An 18,443-nucleotide genomic window follows, 5' to 3' on the forward strand; every position below is an offset into this window, starting at 1 on the left:
TGACGTCACCGGTGCCTTCCGCCTCCTCGCTGCTCGGCGACGGCACAATGAGGTGAATGATGGGTATTCGGTAGAAACTAAAGGGTAACTAATTCCATCGGAGATTGAGTTACCACACTGAACCTAATAAGTACATAATGAAAAACGTAACCTAACTTAAATGAGGGAATACTGAACGGCAGTGGGATAATTGTGTCCTTCACATGTATTTCAGCATCATTTTGTCACCTATTCATGAGAGATATGCCTCATTTTCATAAGAAGACTGGAGTTCTTTGATGGTAAGACCTTGGCTGTGAATGAATGAGACACATTGGGAAAGAACTGGCACGGTTCCTACAAGAATAAACTATGAGATGTGATGTGTGTGCAAGAGGAAGTATTGGTAGAGTTTCCAGAGTTAAAGCCTGTTGAAAGCACATTTTCCACCTCGGCCAGTCAAAAGAGAGCAGCATTTACCAGAACAGAGCTCTCTGTTGTCCCCCCCTGTCCTTTCTGCCTTAATGGCACTTTAGCTGCTGAGGGCCAACAGCTTCTGAAACAAACACACACACAACGCTGAACTGTCACGGCGATCAGCTGACACTTTGAATCTGGAACCTTTGATTCTAGGAAAACAAACAGAGAAGCCTGAAAGGATGTAATGTTGAGAGTTGCATTGTAATTGCATTTATTTTTCCAATAGATATTCACATTCATAGCAGTTTCACTACAGCAAAAGAACCTATTTCCTATCTACAGTCATGAAAGAAGGAAATCAAAGTGAAAATCAAAGGACGACAAGGTAAAGTGTATCATAGTATTCAAATAAGTTGTTCATACAATTTATGTTGATGCATTGTAATAGGCCTTCAAATAAAATAAAAAGTTATTAGTGGAAAACAAACCCAGCTCTTTCCACAGGGGGGTGAGGGGGTGGGGGGGGCTGCTCTTCAGCAAACAAAAGGATAATTTAACAAAACGATTTATACATAAAAGCTTTGTAATAATTCAAGAGCAATTAATGCCTTTTAAATAGAAACGCTGATTCTCCCACGTGCCGATGCGTCACTTCCTTGTGCTTAAACCGCCAACATCAACATAGTAACTCTTCAAGGAAATAAACGCAAAGTGAAGGGAAAATGAGCAGATACTTAAAAAGGATACAGTACACGACCTTTAAAACACTATAGCTGCTTAAAGAGAGATTGACTGGCCTCACTCTGGGGATAGAAAAGGGGTGCAGCACACAGTGGATTCTGATTAATATTACAAAGAGATCATCACTTACACATACTTGTCATAGGCTCATACTGATGTTGGAAGAGTGTCAGTCGTAGTCATAAAAAGACCTTTTTTCCATCAACGTAGATGTATAGCTTTGAGATGGAGGGGTCATTTCAACCTACTTGTAACGCGTGAGGAAAAGATACACAAACTTTGCAACTTCGACTGTTATTCAAAGCTTTCAAATCAAAGAAAAGTGCCGACTTATTGGGAGGGGCCAAAGTGAAACCCTCCCTACTACAACCAGCTACTGGTTCCAGCTCATTACCCACAGCGCAGGTTGACCCATGCAGGCCTGCCACAGCTTCTCTCACACCCCCTTTGTCTGCACACACAAAGCTCAGAACAACAGCACTGTTGTCAGGCGGAGGTAAAGTGATGCACCTGCTGGCCTGCCATCTGTAGGGGAGGGGGGGATAGGATGGAAAAGGAGTCTCCCCCCCTGTGTGTCATATTTCATCTCCTCGCCCACTTTTACAGCTAGAGTTTCACACAACAATGACCTCCTTCCTATGCGGAGGCCCAGATGCACTCCTGCACTAAAAGGGCTCTGAGAGGAATCTAAAGCCAACAAGCGCAACGAAACAAGTTACATTTTCTATCATCCTTCCAGCTTTGGTTATCTGTGCCCAAGTCATATAAAATTAGAAACGATGGAGGAGGAACAGAGTAATAAAACTAAATCGTCCCTTACCGACTCAATATAGTATCTGGGTTCTTGCTTTACAGGCTGGCACTCTCGGAAAAAACCAGCTACACTTTCGCAAAGTCATGGAGATTGTCCAAAACCAGGAACAAAAGTCATGAGGCTCCATGTGGCAGAAGACAAAGATAGTGGTGCTTACGTAACTTGCCCACATAGTAAGGATGAGTAAGAGTAGTCGACCGCCTCATTCGCTCATTTACTTCAGATTGCATACTAGATAGTCAGTCACGTTAACCAGCATCTCTGCTTGCACTCAAACCCTGATTTAAGATAGCATAAAGCCTGTCTTCCGGTAAGCCTCGTGGACGCCTGTCCACACAAAGGCTTATGTTAACTGTTGACAGAACGTGTTCTGCCGGTGAGGTGGATGAGTGGAGGAGAGGGAGAATGCTTACAACACCAACTGGAAGATGAGCGGTCAGACAGACAGACTGGCGAAACACTTGTGACTGACAAAGCAGAAATAAGACGCTCACAAGCACGCTGACGGGCCAGAAAGTGGAAATGAGGAACTATCCGGCAAAGCGGTGGTCAGGAATAGTGCAGAGTGTCTTTCCTGGTCAAACTGTGTGCTGCTGTTGATGAGAAAGTTGATGCATGTCAACACCATGATCTGCCTGCAGATCTGCGACGACGGTGGCTGATGCATAAACATGTTTTGACGTGTTTGCTTTTTTTTTTTTTTAACCTTATGTGGGTGTGTTTCCAACAGCTCCAAGGGTCACTGACCAGGCAGAACGAACCCAAAACATACATGAGTCTGTCTTCTCCATGCTCGATTGTGCAATAAACAGCACAATATCATCACGTTAGACAACAAAAGCTATCCCCTTGCTATTTTTGTTAGTTATAAATATATTTTTATAACAAATTTGATTAGAAATTGATAGAAAAATTGATTTTCTTTCCGGTATACAACCTGTTAGTGGTATTAATCATAATTCCAGTAATGCATACTAGGTAATAGGTATAGTACAGTATACTAGGTAAAGGGTTGTACCTTTACACAAGCTTGAATATACAGTATCCAATCAGATAATACTTTGAGTCAGCCTTGACTGAGACATAAACACATTCGGGGGAAGCCAGTTGTTTGAGAGCCTGGTGAAAATACATGATCCTGTAGTGTTTCTATTCCACACAAACTATGATATCACAGCATTTCTGTTGATTGGGACTTGTCACAGGTAGATACACACGTGTTCACTCAACAGCCAACCTAATAACAACATGCATAACCTCCCATATGCATGCAAAACATGCATATATGAAGAAATCTGAGGAAGGTGGTGGTTACAGTATATTTCTCCAATACTTCAGTTAAGACATATTCTAGCATAAACCGCTTGCAGAGGGTGAAACAAATGAAAGGTGAGAGGGGGAAATGGGTGATAGATGAAAGACAAAATATCAGCCGACCTGTTGGGGATTAGCCGCGGTGGATTTAGCAGGATTAAAACTGATGAAATGTCCTGTGAGAAGGAATTATTGGGAATAATGGGATAACTGTTCCCTTATATCACAAGCCAGTTCCCTCATCTCCCTATTTTTCCACTCAAAGTCACCCCGAGGCAACGTGTAGGTTCATGTGCATGCTTGTGTGCATGTTTGTGCGTGTGAATGTTGAAGTTGATAACATAGGCCTCTCTTTTTCAGTCTTCATAACATGGTCCTGGGCCCAAGACAGCATGGTTCAGCTGATCTAGTCCAGCAATAAGTACCCCATGGACTTTTCCTAATAACTAAACCAGCATGGGGTCATAGGTGTGTGAACATGTCAACATTTGCACCTACGTTTCAGGGAAAACAATTTTAAAAACGTGTATAACGCCTGAGAGACGTGTACAGCATGAGAGGATGTGTACAGTGTGTCCTCTTTGTTACAGTGTCAATAACTCCTCAGGAAGAATCAAGCTTCGACAAACAAACCCCACCTCTCGATCACCTCAGTTACAATACACAGCGGTTACCGTGCTCCGTTCATCTAGTTGTTCAAGGACATCTTAACTAATTCATCCGGAGAGCCTGGGTGTGGATTTGCTGAGGATGCTTAATAGTGGAGTGAACACAAAGGCAGCGTGGTTGTTGTAAATGAAATGGACAATAAAGCAGCGGGGGGGGGTGGGTGGGTATGCTCCTGACTTTAAGAATAGCACCGTCGATTCAACAGACCAACAGAGTCAAAAGCGAAACACGGGCAAAATAAATCCCTTTTAAGGTCTCGGGAAATGACAAAAACAAGATGTTAAAATGAATTATTGGACCATAAAGTGGAGGTGGGAGTCAGTGTGGTGACTGTGTGTGACGGGACTGTGAGGTAAAGAGTGTTAATCATGCGCACACACACACACACACACACACACACACCTTGAAGGTCCCCAGTGACATGCTCCCCTTAAATTAAAACATAACAGTTAAAAGTAATACTCTCTCTCTATATATAGCCAGGTTAATATTACTTTGCTTGTCTCCATGGTAACTAGGATGAGAGACAGCCATTCTAAGATTGGAGGAGGAAGGTAGGACTGTTGTCGGGAGAGGCTGAAGATAATACTACCGTCGTGGTAAGAGGACAGGTGTGAGACTACCATACTAGTAGGGTAGTAGGGTGAAAGCCATGTGAAGACCGTAGTAAACCAGTCGTCACGGTAACAACGTTGTGGGAGCGCCATACTGAGATGAGGGTTGATGGCTGGGGATCTGGCAGTGAGTTGTGTCCATGATCACTCAGGGCCGGGGGGGGGGGGCAACACCTCATATTCTCTTCCTGGCCGTCTCCGCGTCCTGGCACTCAACAGCCGACAGCGATATCAGCATCTGGGCGGCGTAGTAGGTGGCCATGATGATGGCACGTGAATGGGGCACCGGGAAGCAGAACTTGTTGACGGCGATGGTGAGGTCGGAGACCATGAAGAGCACGGCACCTAAGCAAGCGCACAGCTTGGTCCAGGTCCACAGGTCGTTGGCCAGCTGCAGGCCCGCGATGGCCCTCCAGCCCATGAAGCCGATCAGGCCGATGTAGACGGCCACCAGGTAGGTGAAGGGGCCCGACAGGTAGGGGTATAGCAGCATGTAGCTCAGAGAGGACACACCAGTGATCGCCAGGCCAGCAGACATGTTAATGGGCTTCATCCCGAAGGCAGACGAGTAGAGGATGTGGGTGATGGCAAACATCAAAAGGCCTGCAAGGCATCATATGTACACATGATTTAAATCTATATACAATCCAACAAAGGAAGATCTGTCCGATGTAAAGCAAAGCCTGAAGCATTACACTGGATAAAGGGAACAACATTAAGGATAATTTAAGTTTATTACAACTTGGTTCTTTGGTATAATCCTTTTCTGAGAATTGGGAACAACATGTCACAACAAGTCTGATGAAGTCTATTGAGCTAACCTGGGAGGTTGTTTAAAAACCTGTATAATTATGTGACCACTTATGTTTTTTGCCAAGTTTAAGTCTTTTCTCGTTTTTAAGCAATGTCACTGTGACATCCCTGATACTACTAGCAATGATGGCCATAAAGCAATAATGATATAAACCAAAATGATCCTTTGAGATACAAAATCCATATGAAAGTCCGTGTATTTTAGTGTGTGGGGTTTCTCCTCACCGTGGACGAAGTAGCCCTGCTCCTGCCAGATGAGAAAAGCATCACCCAGAGCAGAAAAGATGAGGCCGGCCAAGATCTTGCGGGCGTTGGAGTGAGCACCTAGGAAGCTGAAGCCGTGTGCCAGTAGAAACACCCAGAGGCAGAAGATAGGCAGACATTTGATCAGCGCGCTGAACCAGGACGGGCTTGACGTGGGAAGCCACAGGACAAAGTATACACAGGTGGCCTTGAAGAATGGCACCAGCTTAGGGCCCTCACTCTTGACCTGAAAGCAGACGCAATATTTACATTATCAAGTTAGTCACACACTCACTAGATTTATCATATATCATATATTTGTGTGCGTGTGTGTTTGAGGTACAGTATCGCAAGTCTTTAAATGAGGGCACATTAGCAGCAAAATGTAAGTGCTTCTGCCTATTTGGCAGTGGTTTGGGTAAGGAATGGAACAGTCAGCAGGCTTCCTCGTGTGTGGTCGCTAGTTTTCATCACCGTGTCAGACGTGCACGTGTTTTGTGGCTGCAACGAAACTCTGCAGAAGCGGCGAGTAAAAGGGGAAATGCAAAAAGCTCCACAAACTTCCTTTGACTCCTCATAACCTTTTCTTCTCTTATTTTTTTTTGACTCCTTTCACCATCTGGTTTTTGTTTCACCTCTGCTCCGCTGCTTCACCTTCTTCTCCGTATCTCATGCTCTTGAGAACTGGGTAGCCTATCTCAATTTCTTCTATCAAGCTGTGCGACCAGTCATATTTCTTTCTGTCCAAACACACGAGGCCCAACGGGGGTCACAGAAATAGGTTTCACAACACCTTTCGGAGTGAACACCCACCCATGGTTCTGAGAATCACTCTCGAAGGCTTAGAAGGGCGCGGGCATCAAAGAGGGAGAGGTTGAGTTAGGAGGCAGAGGAATAGAGTGAGGGTTCACTAGAGCCGAGATGGCTGGAGGAGAGATGTGGAGGATACATAAGAAAAATGGGTCATAGTGCAACGGGGAAAGGGCTGCAAAGACTGGGCTGCTGCTTGATGTCCCGAATGGCTGTTTTCTAGTGGCCTTTTTGCATCAATCTCACAACAAACATTCTGTGTGGAAAGTGATGCTCCGATTACAATATTCATGAAAGAATAAGTAAGTAGGGCAGATGAGAAGAAGTAGGAGGACGAATAGGGACATGAAGCTTTAGGGGAGGGGGGGGGGGAACGGCGAGCAAGATGGGGTTACAAGTATTCAGATGACAGCTGAGGTGAGATGAGAAAATGAGGGGGTCATTTTAGTTTATGCTCCTGGAGGAGGGGAGGAAGGGGACGCCCCCCCCCCCCCCCCCCCCCGATTGCACAACCGCTCAATAAAATAGCGGGGCCAAATTACTGTTCAGGATCAGACAAAATGTTTGACCTCAAGCCGTAACCCTGGTGTAGCCGCTATGACTAACACAGCAGGAAAACAATAGGGAGGAGACAAACCAGCATGTAGAGAATAGCACAAGCTTGGGGTTTATCTTGTGATGTCACACGTCATGGAGCCACCAAACTAGGGTTACTTCGTCTGTGAGAATTCATATGATCCTGCCAAACTAACGTGAGGCACTTTTCACATTCTTTAACCCTAATGGGAAGCGGCAATGCACTCGATCTTGTAAAGTGAGGACATATCACTCCGGTTTCAGCAGAACTACGCTGGCTCTCTGTATCATTATGATCCGATTGAAGGGCATATGAAGCGACTAAGGACTGGCCAAGAATGAAGATGCCCTCCATGTTCACTCAGATATTGCGCTGCTGTGGTTTTGGAAAATGTCCAGAAGCCAAAATTGGACATTATGTTTTTTTAACTATCCTCCCAAACTGTGTTATTCAATTTCCAATGGATGGGATTTTACATGTTCATTTTCCTATGGTTTCCTTCTGACACGGTGGGTTTCATCTGGATCTTACATAATTCTTTTGTGTGGAAAGAACAAAGAGCCATAATGCTTTACAGCCACGATAAAAGCCCAGTAATCTGACAAGGTTGAGATAAGTATCACAATAAGCTGTTATACACTTTGGCTACACCTTTTTTTTTTTTTTTTTTAACTAATTAAATTATATTTGGATTTCTGCGTACATATACATTTAAAATATTATCAGCCACATGCAAGTAGTATGAGAGGAATCTATCATGTGAGCCGAAACTCAAGCTAGCTGCATGATGTCTCCATGTATCTCTAACTTTCAATGGCCTTCATACAACAAATTCATACATATAAATAAGGATTAAAACAAGTGAGTGCAAAACTGGCAGGACTCCCAGACTAGCCAATATAAGTACTCTGTTTAACGGTTTATCGGTGGCCACTTAAGCAAAGGACACAAGAAAACACGTCTGGATCATTGTACAAATACGGCATACATATTATTTAATAATCTCACTGAAAGAATACTTTGCCAGAGACCTGCAGGTCGAGGCACAGTGTCAGAACACTGTCAAGGTCCGGTTAGGGATCATGGGGTGAAAGCTGATTCCAGGGAGGAAGGTGGGAGGAAGTCAGAGATTCCCATAACCTTTGGTCCCATTCATGCTGCGTTTGAGACATAGTTTGCAGTTTCCTCTTCATTGTTGTTCATGTAAACTTACAGCATCTACACAATAAGAAATGGCCAGCGAGTCGGAAAGAGACGAGCCCGAAAACAGCACTGAGTACACACCTACGCTACAAAGTGTACAAAGCTACTCTTTCAAATCTTCCAGGAAATGTTTATCTCATTGTATCGTTAGCTGGACTGAAATCTCCAACAGTGTTGAGACTTTAATCTAAATGATGAGAACATCTAGTGAAGTGTTTTGTTCTCCTCTAAGATATTGCATCCAAGAAGGCCTGATGGCCAGGAATCCATAAACTGGTTTACAGTAGATGTAATGGTGTTATTTCTCTGTTAGTTCTCCTGTTTGGTGTCTTACACCTGAAGGAGATTTTTGCAGGGGTTTTTTTGCAGCACAGCATCATCTCAGCAGTAACTTACTACTACTTGATTGAGCCATCACTTTGCCTGCAGGGACACTGAGTGGGACATTAGCTAGACAGCTACGAGCCCTGTGTGACAGTCAGCTGTCGCCGGCATAAAAGAACAGAACATACTGCCTCATTTGGGAGGCAAACAAAATTAATCACTGTGTTATCATCTCGCCGTGTATGATCACATTATAAATAAAGGCTGTTTGCCGAAGTGCTGTAGCGCGGCTGACTGGCTGCTAACACCGTCCTCTGTTAAAGCATAATACAGTTAATGATTCACTCGATTTGCATGGTCGGTAACGAGTAATATTTTCTTGAGCTGGAATGAACAACAGGGTGGAATGGCTCCTATTTCAAAAGTATTAAAAAAAGGGATTTTACACAATTATTTTTGGTTATTTTGAACCAGAGACACACTGCTTCTTTAGCTGTGTCAAATGATAAATCAATGTACATCTCAAGCTAGCAAATTATTCATTATTTGGGTAAAAAGAAATCAAAGTGATGAATATCCCAACATTTATTAATTTCGACACTTGGCCACACAATCAGACGCCTTGACCTTGTCTTGTAACTGCTGTCCTGGAAGTAACAAGCAGCTGTTACTCGCTAATACTTCCGTACCGGTCATGAACCGACAAAAACACTCCGCCAAAGCATTGAATAACATCCAGCCAGGATGAATACCAATAACATTTTTCTGGGTCATACGAGCCCAGTGTCAGAAACACGATACACGTAAGCATATAAAGGACCTGTAAAATCTTCTGTACACATTTTGGCAGAGGGAAACTGTAACATAAGTGTGGTCTTGGCAGGAACAGCTGGCTATGTGAGTCATATGACAATGCTATTTCTATGTAGCATCACACAACACAGCCGTGAGAAGGATCCCTCTAACAACTGCTTTGACTCCAAGGATATCTTGAGGTCAGCTGCAGACAAGCAGTACAGTAAAGCCAAGTGCACTATATGAAGGTGTTCTTTCACAAAAAGGAATTCTGATCAGTTAAACCATGCATTGTTGTTCAAACGTAATATTTAGTGCCGTAAAAACATTTAGGTACATTCAACAATGGTCAAATACTGCAAAATATAAGTATATATTCCCTTGTGCCCATCAGATTGAGTGTGTTGGTCTTTTTTAGAATAAAAAACAAGAATAAAGAAGCCCTAAATATAGCTGCATTTTCGGTAAAGTTATAGCAGCATCTAATGGGTAATGATCCTCTTTTCCCACAATGTACTTTACCTCCGAGCTGGATGAACCCATATAAACCCACAGATGTCTTTGTTGATCTATCTGATCTATTTTTCAATTATTAAAATGTACCTTTTTAAATGTAAATCAAAATAGCAGATCATACATTACTCAGATACCACCGTTTTACGAATAATACAGCAGTTTAAATGGGAAATATGATTAATAAACAAGCTTTTGTTTGCAATGGCCAATGTGATGCAAAGTCGAATGATTTTGCGTTCTTTTTTTGCCATTTGGAGGGGAGAGGAATGCGTGTCCAATGGTGTATTTTGGTGCCACTAAATTCCGTTTCGCTGCAATACTGGGACCAAGGCTTTATAGTTAAGTTAGGCAGCCCCAGGACCTGCACGGCATCATCATCGCTAAGGCAATCGGCTTGTATGGCAAGCATTCCTCCACAGAGGCTCCTCTCACAGTAATCACACAGGCTGCATGTCACGAAATGGGGGTAAAATTTCATAGCAGCTCTGTCAAAGTAATAGGATGCTAGGGTTGGTTACATTATTCATGTAGTTGCTACATTTCTTCACCCAAAAAAAGTGAGGCTAATGTCCTGCCTGTGGGCACTTAGTTCAATTATGTAGCTGAAGTGCACGCAAAAACAATCGTGTCTATGTAAAGCACAGTTACAGCAAAGGACATGATAAGAAATGCACCCCGGAGCAGAGCACTGCGTCTGCGCATGCGTTACTGGAGGGAAAGGAGAAAAAAAAAACACTAAAAAAGGGGTCGTCACATGACAGGTTTTCGTTTTTGTCAGTGGGGGGCTGCCTTTTGGAAATGTGTGGAAACGTCCTTCTGTTCGTGGAATATGGAGACGTGAACTGCGTGAACTGTCACTGCTAAAAAAAAAAAAAACAACAACGTGTAAAAATGTCAAGGAAACGGCTGCACTGGACGTAAAAGTTCCTGCTTTCAAAGTCTCCGGCACGTTCGGAGGCCACATCGTGAAACGACGAGCAAAGACGCCGACAACAACGCGGGTGTCCCGGGGACAATGGACGGATGTGCTTCAATTAAGCAAACAGATATTCTACGGATAATTAAATTGTCTCTTAGTGAGCTTTCGCTGGCTTTCGAGGACAAAGTATGACACGAATAACACATAAGACATTAAACGGTGCGTTAGCAACTCGATAATCAGTCGCTAATTGACATATAACTTAAAAATAGACACACTAGGATGGGTAATTGTAATTGTTCTGACATGTTATCATGTAACATTAGCTAAAACTAGCTACCGCTAATTGTGTGGAAACCATGAACGCTGGCTTGAAACGTACACTTACCACTGTTACCGGAGAAACCATGTCTCTCTCGGCGGTGTCCGTGTCGCTGAGAAACGTCTTTCACGTTAATAATTGCGGCTCGGGTCCTCCTGTTTATGTTGCACCGCGGCGGAGGGATGCCGATTGTTTTTGTCCTCGCTCCGGTCCGACGTCCAGTAGGAGGGGAGAGGGCTTTTCGCTGTTGACCAATAGGAACACGGAATGGGAGTGACGAGGGGGGCGGGTCTAGGTGTGCGGGGCGCCCTGATAGGAGGACTCGTCTGGCTGTTTACATATAGGAGCAGATGGCCTTTTATTTACATCTTGACCAAAATACATAGCTGTGTGCAGAGTGTGGACCTCCTGTCTGATTTCCCTTTAGTTTGAGTAGTTCAGGCATTACCAAAAAAAATCCTAGGTTAGTGTCATTATAATTACATCCAACTTTGCCCTGATATTTGCGTTCACAATTTCTTGTAGTAATTGTATGTTTAATGTGTCTTGGTTTATTTTATTATTAATTTAGCCCATTAAGCATTGTTACTACTTCATTTTTATGATACCATAGACTTCAACTGCATTCTAGAGGGAGATATTTTAATATGTATTCCAGTTAATGTGTATATATACATTTGTACAGCTTGTGACATATTATACAAGGAGAATTGAGTATTTAAGGTTAGTACAACCAGCTGCAATCCTCTATTGTGTGGGTGCTATGATTATATAATATGATGGATACTATAACTCCCTGAAAAGGACATTCTGCAAAATGATTGCTTTTATTGGGAAAGTATGTCTACTTTTGATAATGTTTCTGTACCTTTGCTCAAGTATAATATTGACTGCATTATTTGTATTTTTTTATTTGGTACTGCACATTATTTTAGCGCTACTCTTACTTCAGTAAAATATCTCAGTAAATACAACCAGTGTGGAGCCTATAGAGAGCCCAAAGGATATTAAAAGACCAAACCCAGCCCACCCACAGCCTGCTGGCAAGAGACATCGATGTATCAGCAGCCGTACCATCAGCCTTTAAAGCAGCTTCTTTTCTCAGATAGTCAGATCCCGAAATGCATTCTCCATAATATAGTTGGTTTGGGGTTGTAAGTGTGTATTTTTCTTATGTAGCAAATGTAGGTTTGTAAATTGCACAATGACAAAACATCGAACCTAAAAAGACTTGACATCTTGGAAACCATGTAGGCTAGTTGTGGTATGGCTATTTTGTTAATTGCCTCAGACTAATAGGCCATATCAGGTATTTTGCCAAAGTGTTGCTCTGATGAAGTATACCAGCAATGTTAGCGACATCGTGTGGTCTACAAGTGTCAAAGTTATTTTAGGACGGACATTGCGTAAAAGACACATAGAACCAGCCAAAAAAAAAAATGAAATACTAGACATAATTTGCTAAACATTACCCCACTATTTGAATAGGCTATCATTATTTGTCAGAGCGCATTTTGTTTGTTTGCCACGTGTCAAATGCATCGTACATTTTTTTTAGCGCAGAAGATACAATAACATTTCTTTTTTGTCCAAACTCCTCTTCGCCGAACCGTTCCTACCTTTCTCTCCCTCCCCCCTATTAATTTACACGAGATACGACGTCAAATGTCACCGTTGCATTATGAGTCTTCATCTCGAGCCTGCACATATGAAATGTAAGCATTTAAACGCCACTTAAACCAGTTAATTTACAGTATTATCTGTTGTGTCAAAATCCTGATTTCGACGCTAATATCAACAATCTGTAATTTATCAGATTAAAAACGAATAGGTTACACTTGAAAAATAAATCGTTTTGTTCTAATAAATATAAATAGATATTGTGTATCTCATGGTAGGCTGTTTGTATGTATTGTTCTGCTAAGCAACATATTTTCAACCCAACCTAAAACATTAAAAAAATTGATCTATTTGCTGACTCTTTGTAATCTCGCAAAGACGGAAACACGCACAAGTGAATCCTCTCACTTCCTTTGAGTACTCTTTGGACCCTTTAATTCTTGTCTTTTCCGTTGTACGTTACGTTAGTCTCTACCAAGACTCGCCTCGACACTATGGCAGAGTTTTTAGGGGTTTTCTCTCAACAGACTTTAGTCGTATTGATATATTGATGGATCAGGCCTTAGTTTGGTGTGTTGTATCGGTAAAAAAAAGTTCGTCTTTCGGGCTTCTTGGTTGGCTAACGTCAGTAAACGTACGGTTAGCTAATGCTAACTTCGCTAGCATATGCTAACGTAAACCGCTGACATAAAGTAGCATTAACTGTCTGATACCCCGCTTTCCTTCCCATGGACCGTGTTTGATTGGGTGTTTTCCTTATAGCCATTTAAGTGCCGTTTGGTATCGCTGAATCCCGGACCAATTGATCTGCTTTGTAAGCTAAACGCTAACGGTAGCGTTAGCACTCACTGGGTGAATCTTAATTCATTTCAAAACGCCAGTTTGCATCATCTGCGACCGATATGATGGATTTCGACAATATATTAGATCTCGCCTCACAGAATCAGGGCCTCAGCAGTGTACAGGTAAGTTGAATACTGTCAATAGCGTTTACTCTGGCAAAACAGCAAACACGATTTGTGGCCAATCCTTTGAGCACACAAGTGCCAGCTCATCTGTCAGAGAGGATCTGATAATGTAGCTAGCAGCTAACTTTCACCCTCGTGATTGACTATGCGTGCTAGGCAGACAACCCTGTGTGCCTGTCACGATTTAATTTCATCAATCAATGATCATAGGCCAACATATCGGATGAATAACTAAGGCGTTTGAGCAATGCACATAGTAAAGACACACGTGTATCTGCTGTGCTGTATACTGTAAATTAGCATGTATTATGTGTCCCTTCTGCAGCAGAGGAGGTACAGCTTACAAGCTGGTCCACCCAAAAAGGATCCGAGGTCCAAAGGTGTGAATCCCACCGCTGTGAAGGCGCTTCTAAAGAAACAAGTCTGTGATACCAAAAAGAAAGGTAAGATTAAGATAGATAACATGGTTTGATAGTCATATACACAATGTGTATCACCATTGATTACTTTATTATGCATATCATTTCCCCCCCCCAGAAATTATAATGAAGAAAAAGAAGGAGGAACTACTAGCGAAGAGGGTTGAGATGAAGTCTGACCGTAAAGCGCGGGCCATGGCTTCCAGAACTAAGGACAATTTCAGAGGTTACAATGGCATCCCAGTGGTAGAGCTTCCCAAGAAGAGGAGAACAAAACTAGAAATGCAGCAAGAAAGGTCGATGAATGAGGAAGGATTTAGGAATGACTCGATTGATCCAGAGGATGATGAGGATAATTATGAATATGAACAGACGGATTCAGAGTCGGAGCCGGATCCCGAACCGCGAAGACCGGGGAAAACCACAGGTTTTAGTGGGAATGGTAGTAGCAGCAGCAGCAGCAGCAGCAGCAAGCCCTCCTCTAAAAAATCTAGTGGTCCACCCAAGCCTGCTACGCCTGGCATGAACTTTGCAGATTTACTCAAATTAGCAGAGAAGAAGCAATTTGAACCAGTTGAGATAAAAGCCAAGGCAGTGAAAAAAGATGGAAGACTTCGAACAGCTGACGAGATCAGAGAACAGGAGTTGGAGCGCAGGGCTAAGAAACCAATCAAAGAAAGAGACTCAAAGGCAGACAGGGAAAAAGACAGCAGGTCTCAGTCCAGCTCTAGTTCAATGAGAAAAAACAATTTTGAGAAGGAGCAGAAGAACTGCAAACCGCAAAAGACATCATCAGAAAAGCCAAGTCTTCCCAGTGGGTCAGGGAAGAGGTTGCATCCAACATCGACTAGTGATAAATGCAACTCTTCTTCTAAGCCCATTCTTGGTGACAGAGAAAGGGATAGACCCAAGATATCTCTCAGCAATAGAGACCGATCCAAGACAGGATTTTCTAGTTCATCTGGTGCCATAAATAGTAAAGTTCCTTTGAAAGCTACATCATCTCAGGTTTCAGCCAAACAAGGGGGTCTCAAGCCCTCATCCAGCCACAAATCCAACCCGTCAAGTGACCTTAACTTAAAAAGAGAAAGCTCATCAAGAGCCCCAGTTATTCCTGGGGCCAGGGCTCCTGGCACAGCTGCAACAGGCCAAAGACCTCAACATGGTGGCTCCCAACAGACCAGGCCCAGTCAGGGCAGCTCATTGAAGCAGGGACCTATAGTTGGAGGCAACAGGTCTGGAAAGGGAGAACCACAGAGGCCTGGAATGAATTCTGCTGTTAAATCAAGTGGTAATTCAGTGATGAGACCTTCATCAGGCGGCCCTCCTAAGGCAGGGAGCCAACCTCAGTCAAGACCTGGAGGCACACTGCAGGCAAGAGCTGGTGGTGTCCCACAGGCACGGCCTGGTGGGAGTAGTCTACAGGGTCAGCCTAGAGGTGATGGATCCCGACCTCCAGGGATAAGACCTGGTCGGCCTGGTAGTGAAGGACCCGTACCTGGACGACTGTCTGGCGGCATTGGATCAGGACCTGGAAGACCAAAGTGCACTGTGGTGTCAGAGACAATTTCATCTAAGAATTATGGTGGACCCAGACCAGGAGTCCCTCCTCGGCCTGGCATGCCACAGAGACCAGGAATGCCACAGAGACCTGGAATGCCACCCAGACCGGGCATGCAACAGAGACCAGGAATGCAACAGAGACCAGGAATGCCACCCAGACCAGGAATGCCACAGAGACCTATGATGAACAGACCACCAGGTAGGAATCAGAGTCAATAATGTGTGGTATTACAGGCGAACTGGACTTGGTTATTGTTTAATAATATAAATAATGTAATTTCTGTGTACATATTTCAGTAGTAGTGACATTAAGTCAAATGGCACAGTTCAATAATGTTTGCCAAAGATTTTCAAGAAAAGGCTACTAACGGGTATAAAAGGGACATTAACAGTATTATCGCTGAAACTAAAATTACATTTAACGTAGTAAGCATGCAAGTGAAATAAAGTCAAAGTCTGATTAAGCAAACGTGTTTTACCAAATGGGTTAAAATCAAATCAAAGCAGTGCAAAATGTGGGGTAAAACCTGAGGAAAGTGTGCCTTTTAATCAAAGAGAGCACTTCTCTGATACATGGATCTTAAGTGTGCACGTTGTTTGCTGATTTAGGTGGAGCGAGAGTAAAACAATGCATTTTCACCATGAGCAAGGTTATCAAAGGAGCAAAACGGTGTAAAGTGTGGTTTAGACAACCAGAAACTCTGCAGTGATTCATATTGGTTTCATGTTCGTAACCACAGCAACATAAAGGAGAGCCTGTAAGTTTAGTGTCTCATTGAAGCGCGTTGTTGGGCACAGCAAATTTCTTTTTAGGAAATTCACACCTAGTTAGTCTCTGATATCACCTTCACTCTCTGCTTGTCATACTCCCATAGCAGCATGTTTTATTATAGTCACATTGGAATTCTTGAAGTTAGCTGTTTTATGTTAAATTCAATAATTAGAATCTAATGACTGCATTAATACAAACGATATACACGTTTAGAATGACATATTTCCATATGTATTCACAGCTCATGCACAGCGTACGTAGTGCAACATTACATGCACTATACACGGTGATGAGATTAAGCAGTACGTTTCAGCACATAACACACCCATATGCAAAACATTTCAATGAACGTGGTGAAACAATGGATGTTTTGATGTAGTTCAATAAAACAAACAGCCAATGACGTTTTTGCAAACAGCCTGAAACAACACAATCCGTAATACGGGGCAAAGGGTTTGTTTGCTGAACTGAATGAAGTGTGTCAGCAGCACTCGGCAGCCTTTTGTCATTATTCCTGGGTCAGAGAACGACCATCTTTCCAACACCAACGCAGCAACATAATGTCAACGTCGTGAGCCCTGTATCATGAAATGGTGAACTTGATAATTCTAAAATCACAAGCTTGTAGGTTTTAACATTTCTTACCTGCAGCTCAGACAGTTCACTTCACACAGTATGTTTACATCCCTGTGGAGCAAAAGCCAATACCAGTATTGAAAATTGATGTCTGGATTTATCATCCAGGTACAATGTTGCCGCCCATCACCTCTGCATACAAGAGGCAATACGAGGATGAGGAAGATGAGTATGACTCAGAAATGGACGATTTTATTGATGAAGGAGATGGCGAGCCAGACGACATTTCCAGGCACATTAAAGAAATCTTCGGCTACGACCGACGCAAGTAAGTGTTGTCCTCTTATATTCCTGTTACGAGTAATTTCACGATATTGTGAATTCTTTATGAAAATGTCTTCTTTGCTCTTATTTTAACCTCCTCAGATACAGGGATGAGAGCGACTATGCACTTAAATTCATGGAGAGCAGCTGGAAAGATATGCAAAAAGAGGAGGCTAGGAGGTAAAATCCCTAATTATACAAATGCACTTTTTAATACAGAGTACAGAATATTCTACCCCTTTTTTATGATGCTATTTCTTCCTGTCTTTTGCTACTTTTAGTCTGAAAATGGCTGTACAGGAAGATCAGGAGGAGGAGAGAAGAGATCAAGAGGACCTGGAAAGGCAAATGGCCAAGAGGAGAAAAAAGAACTGAAGCATCTTTGTGGTTGATGGACAAAAAAATTCCCAAAACAATCCCGTGTCGCCTGAAAGGTGGGACAGGGTGTCTGCCACGAAGACCAGTGACTGTGTCCAACGTTAGCCTCTGTGGCTTCCTCTCCCTCTGTTGGGATAAAACAATAAAGCAGAGTGACACGTGGCATTGGCTCCAGACGAAAAGAGAAGAATGTTTGTCAAAGACAAAATATGCACAGATCATTCAGGCACCAGTCTGTGATTATAGTCTGTTATAGTCATCTTTTCCCTGTTATTTATTTCCCGCACTGAGTGCAGCGATCTGGGTTTCCCCACAGGAACCGACACTATACATACGAAAGAGTGTGATTTCTTTTTAGACTAACAATGACATGAAAATATAAGTTAATGATAAGAAATGCTATTTTTCAGCAGTTGTTGCATATTTTTCCAGACAAACATTGATTGTAAAGTCAATTGAATATGCAGAGAAGTTGGATATGTTGTGTGTTTCTCTTTTAAAGGGAGTTGAGATAAATGATTGCTTAAGGGGTTTTATTTAATTTGTCTCTGTTTTTCAGTAGAATATGCAGTATTTGGGTGTATTATTACTACAATGCCATTAGAACTAATCTTTGTTTTGGTTAATGCTATGACATTTGTGGAATATAGTTTTTTTTTTAAGTTATTCATTTTGTCAATGAGTTAATATGTTGTAGCCATAGAATGTGTGAGCAATGCATCCGTGACGACAGCGTTACTACCGTGTGTA

General features: G+C 42.7%; 2 protein-coding genes across 3 annotated transcripts; one reads left to right on the plus strand and one right to left on the minus strand.

The window, feature by feature from the left end:
• Positions 1-647: 647 nt before the first annotated feature.
• On the minus strand, positions 648-11,269 carry tmem86a (transmembrane protein 86A). Its single transcript, XM_084018368.1, has 3 exons — positions 11,140-11,269; positions 5,590-5,854; positions 648-5,154 (listed from the first exon to the last, which is right to left on the minus strand). Exons 1-3 carry the CDS (start codon positions 11,158-11,160, stop codon positions 4,727-4,729), a joined length of 714 nt encoding a protein of 237 aa, XP_083874494.1. The 5' UTR covers positions 11,161-11,269; the 3' UTR covers positions 648-4,726.
• A 2,007-nt stretch (positions 11,270-13,276) lies between these two features.
• Positions 13,277-18,393, plus strand: spty2d1 (SPT2 chromatin protein domain containing 1). Of its 2 annotated transcripts, none has more exons than XM_084016996.1 (6): positions 13,277-13,658; positions 13,987-14,104; positions 14,199-15,842; positions 17,160-17,319; positions 17,418-17,495; positions 17,597-18,393. In XM_084016996.1, the coding sequence occupies exons 1-6, from the start codon at positions 13,596-13,598 to the stop codon at positions 17,688-17,690; spliced, it is 2,157 nt and encodes a 718-aa protein (XP_083873122.1). In that variant the 5' UTR covers positions 13,277-13,595; the 3' UTR covers positions 17,691-18,393. The 2 variants fall into 2 exon arrangements, with proteins under 2 accessions (XP_083873122.1, XP_083873123.1); XM_084016997.1 differs by having other exon boundaries at positions 13,990-14,104.
• The last annotated feature ends 50 nt before the right edge of the window (positions 18,394-18,443 follow it).

This window comes from Eutrigla gurnardus (assembly GCF_963514095.1).
Source record: "Eutrigla gurnardus genome assembly, chromosome: 9".
In the NCBI taxonomy this organism is placed as follows: Eukaryota; Metazoa; Chordata; class Actinopteri; order Perciformes; family Triglidae; genus Eutrigla; species Eutrigla gurnardus.

What these genes read in the sequence shown, in the direction of transcription:
- spty2d1 (XM_084016996.1), top strand. Translation starts at nt 13,596, where the DNA reads ATGATGGATTTCGACAATATATTAGATCTCGCCTCACAGAATCAGGGC. An exon ending in CTGTGATACCAAAAAGAAAG is followed by an intron (nt 14,105 to 14,198) that starts GTAAGATTAAGA and finishes TCCCCCCCCCAG; the next exon opens with AAATTATAATGAAGAAAAAG. An exon ending in CAAAAAGAGGAGGCTAGGAG is followed by an intron (nt 17,496 to 17,596) that starts GTAAAATCCCTA and finishes TGCTACTTTTAG; the next exon opens with TCTGAAAATGGCTGTACAGG.
- tmem86a (XM_084018368.1), bottom strand. Translation starts at nt 11,160, where the DNA reads ATGGTTTCTCCGGTAACAGTG. An exon ending in TGGTTTCTCCGGTAACAGTG is followed by an intron (nt 5,855 to 11,139) that starts GTAAGTGTACGT and finishes GTCTGCTTTCAG; the next exon opens with GTCAAGAGTGAGGGCCCTAA. An exon ending in GCAGGGCTACTTCGTCCACG is followed by an intron (nt 5,155 to 5,589) that starts GTGAGGAGAAAC and finishes GATGCCTTGCAG; the next exon opens with GCCTTTTGATGTTTGCCATC.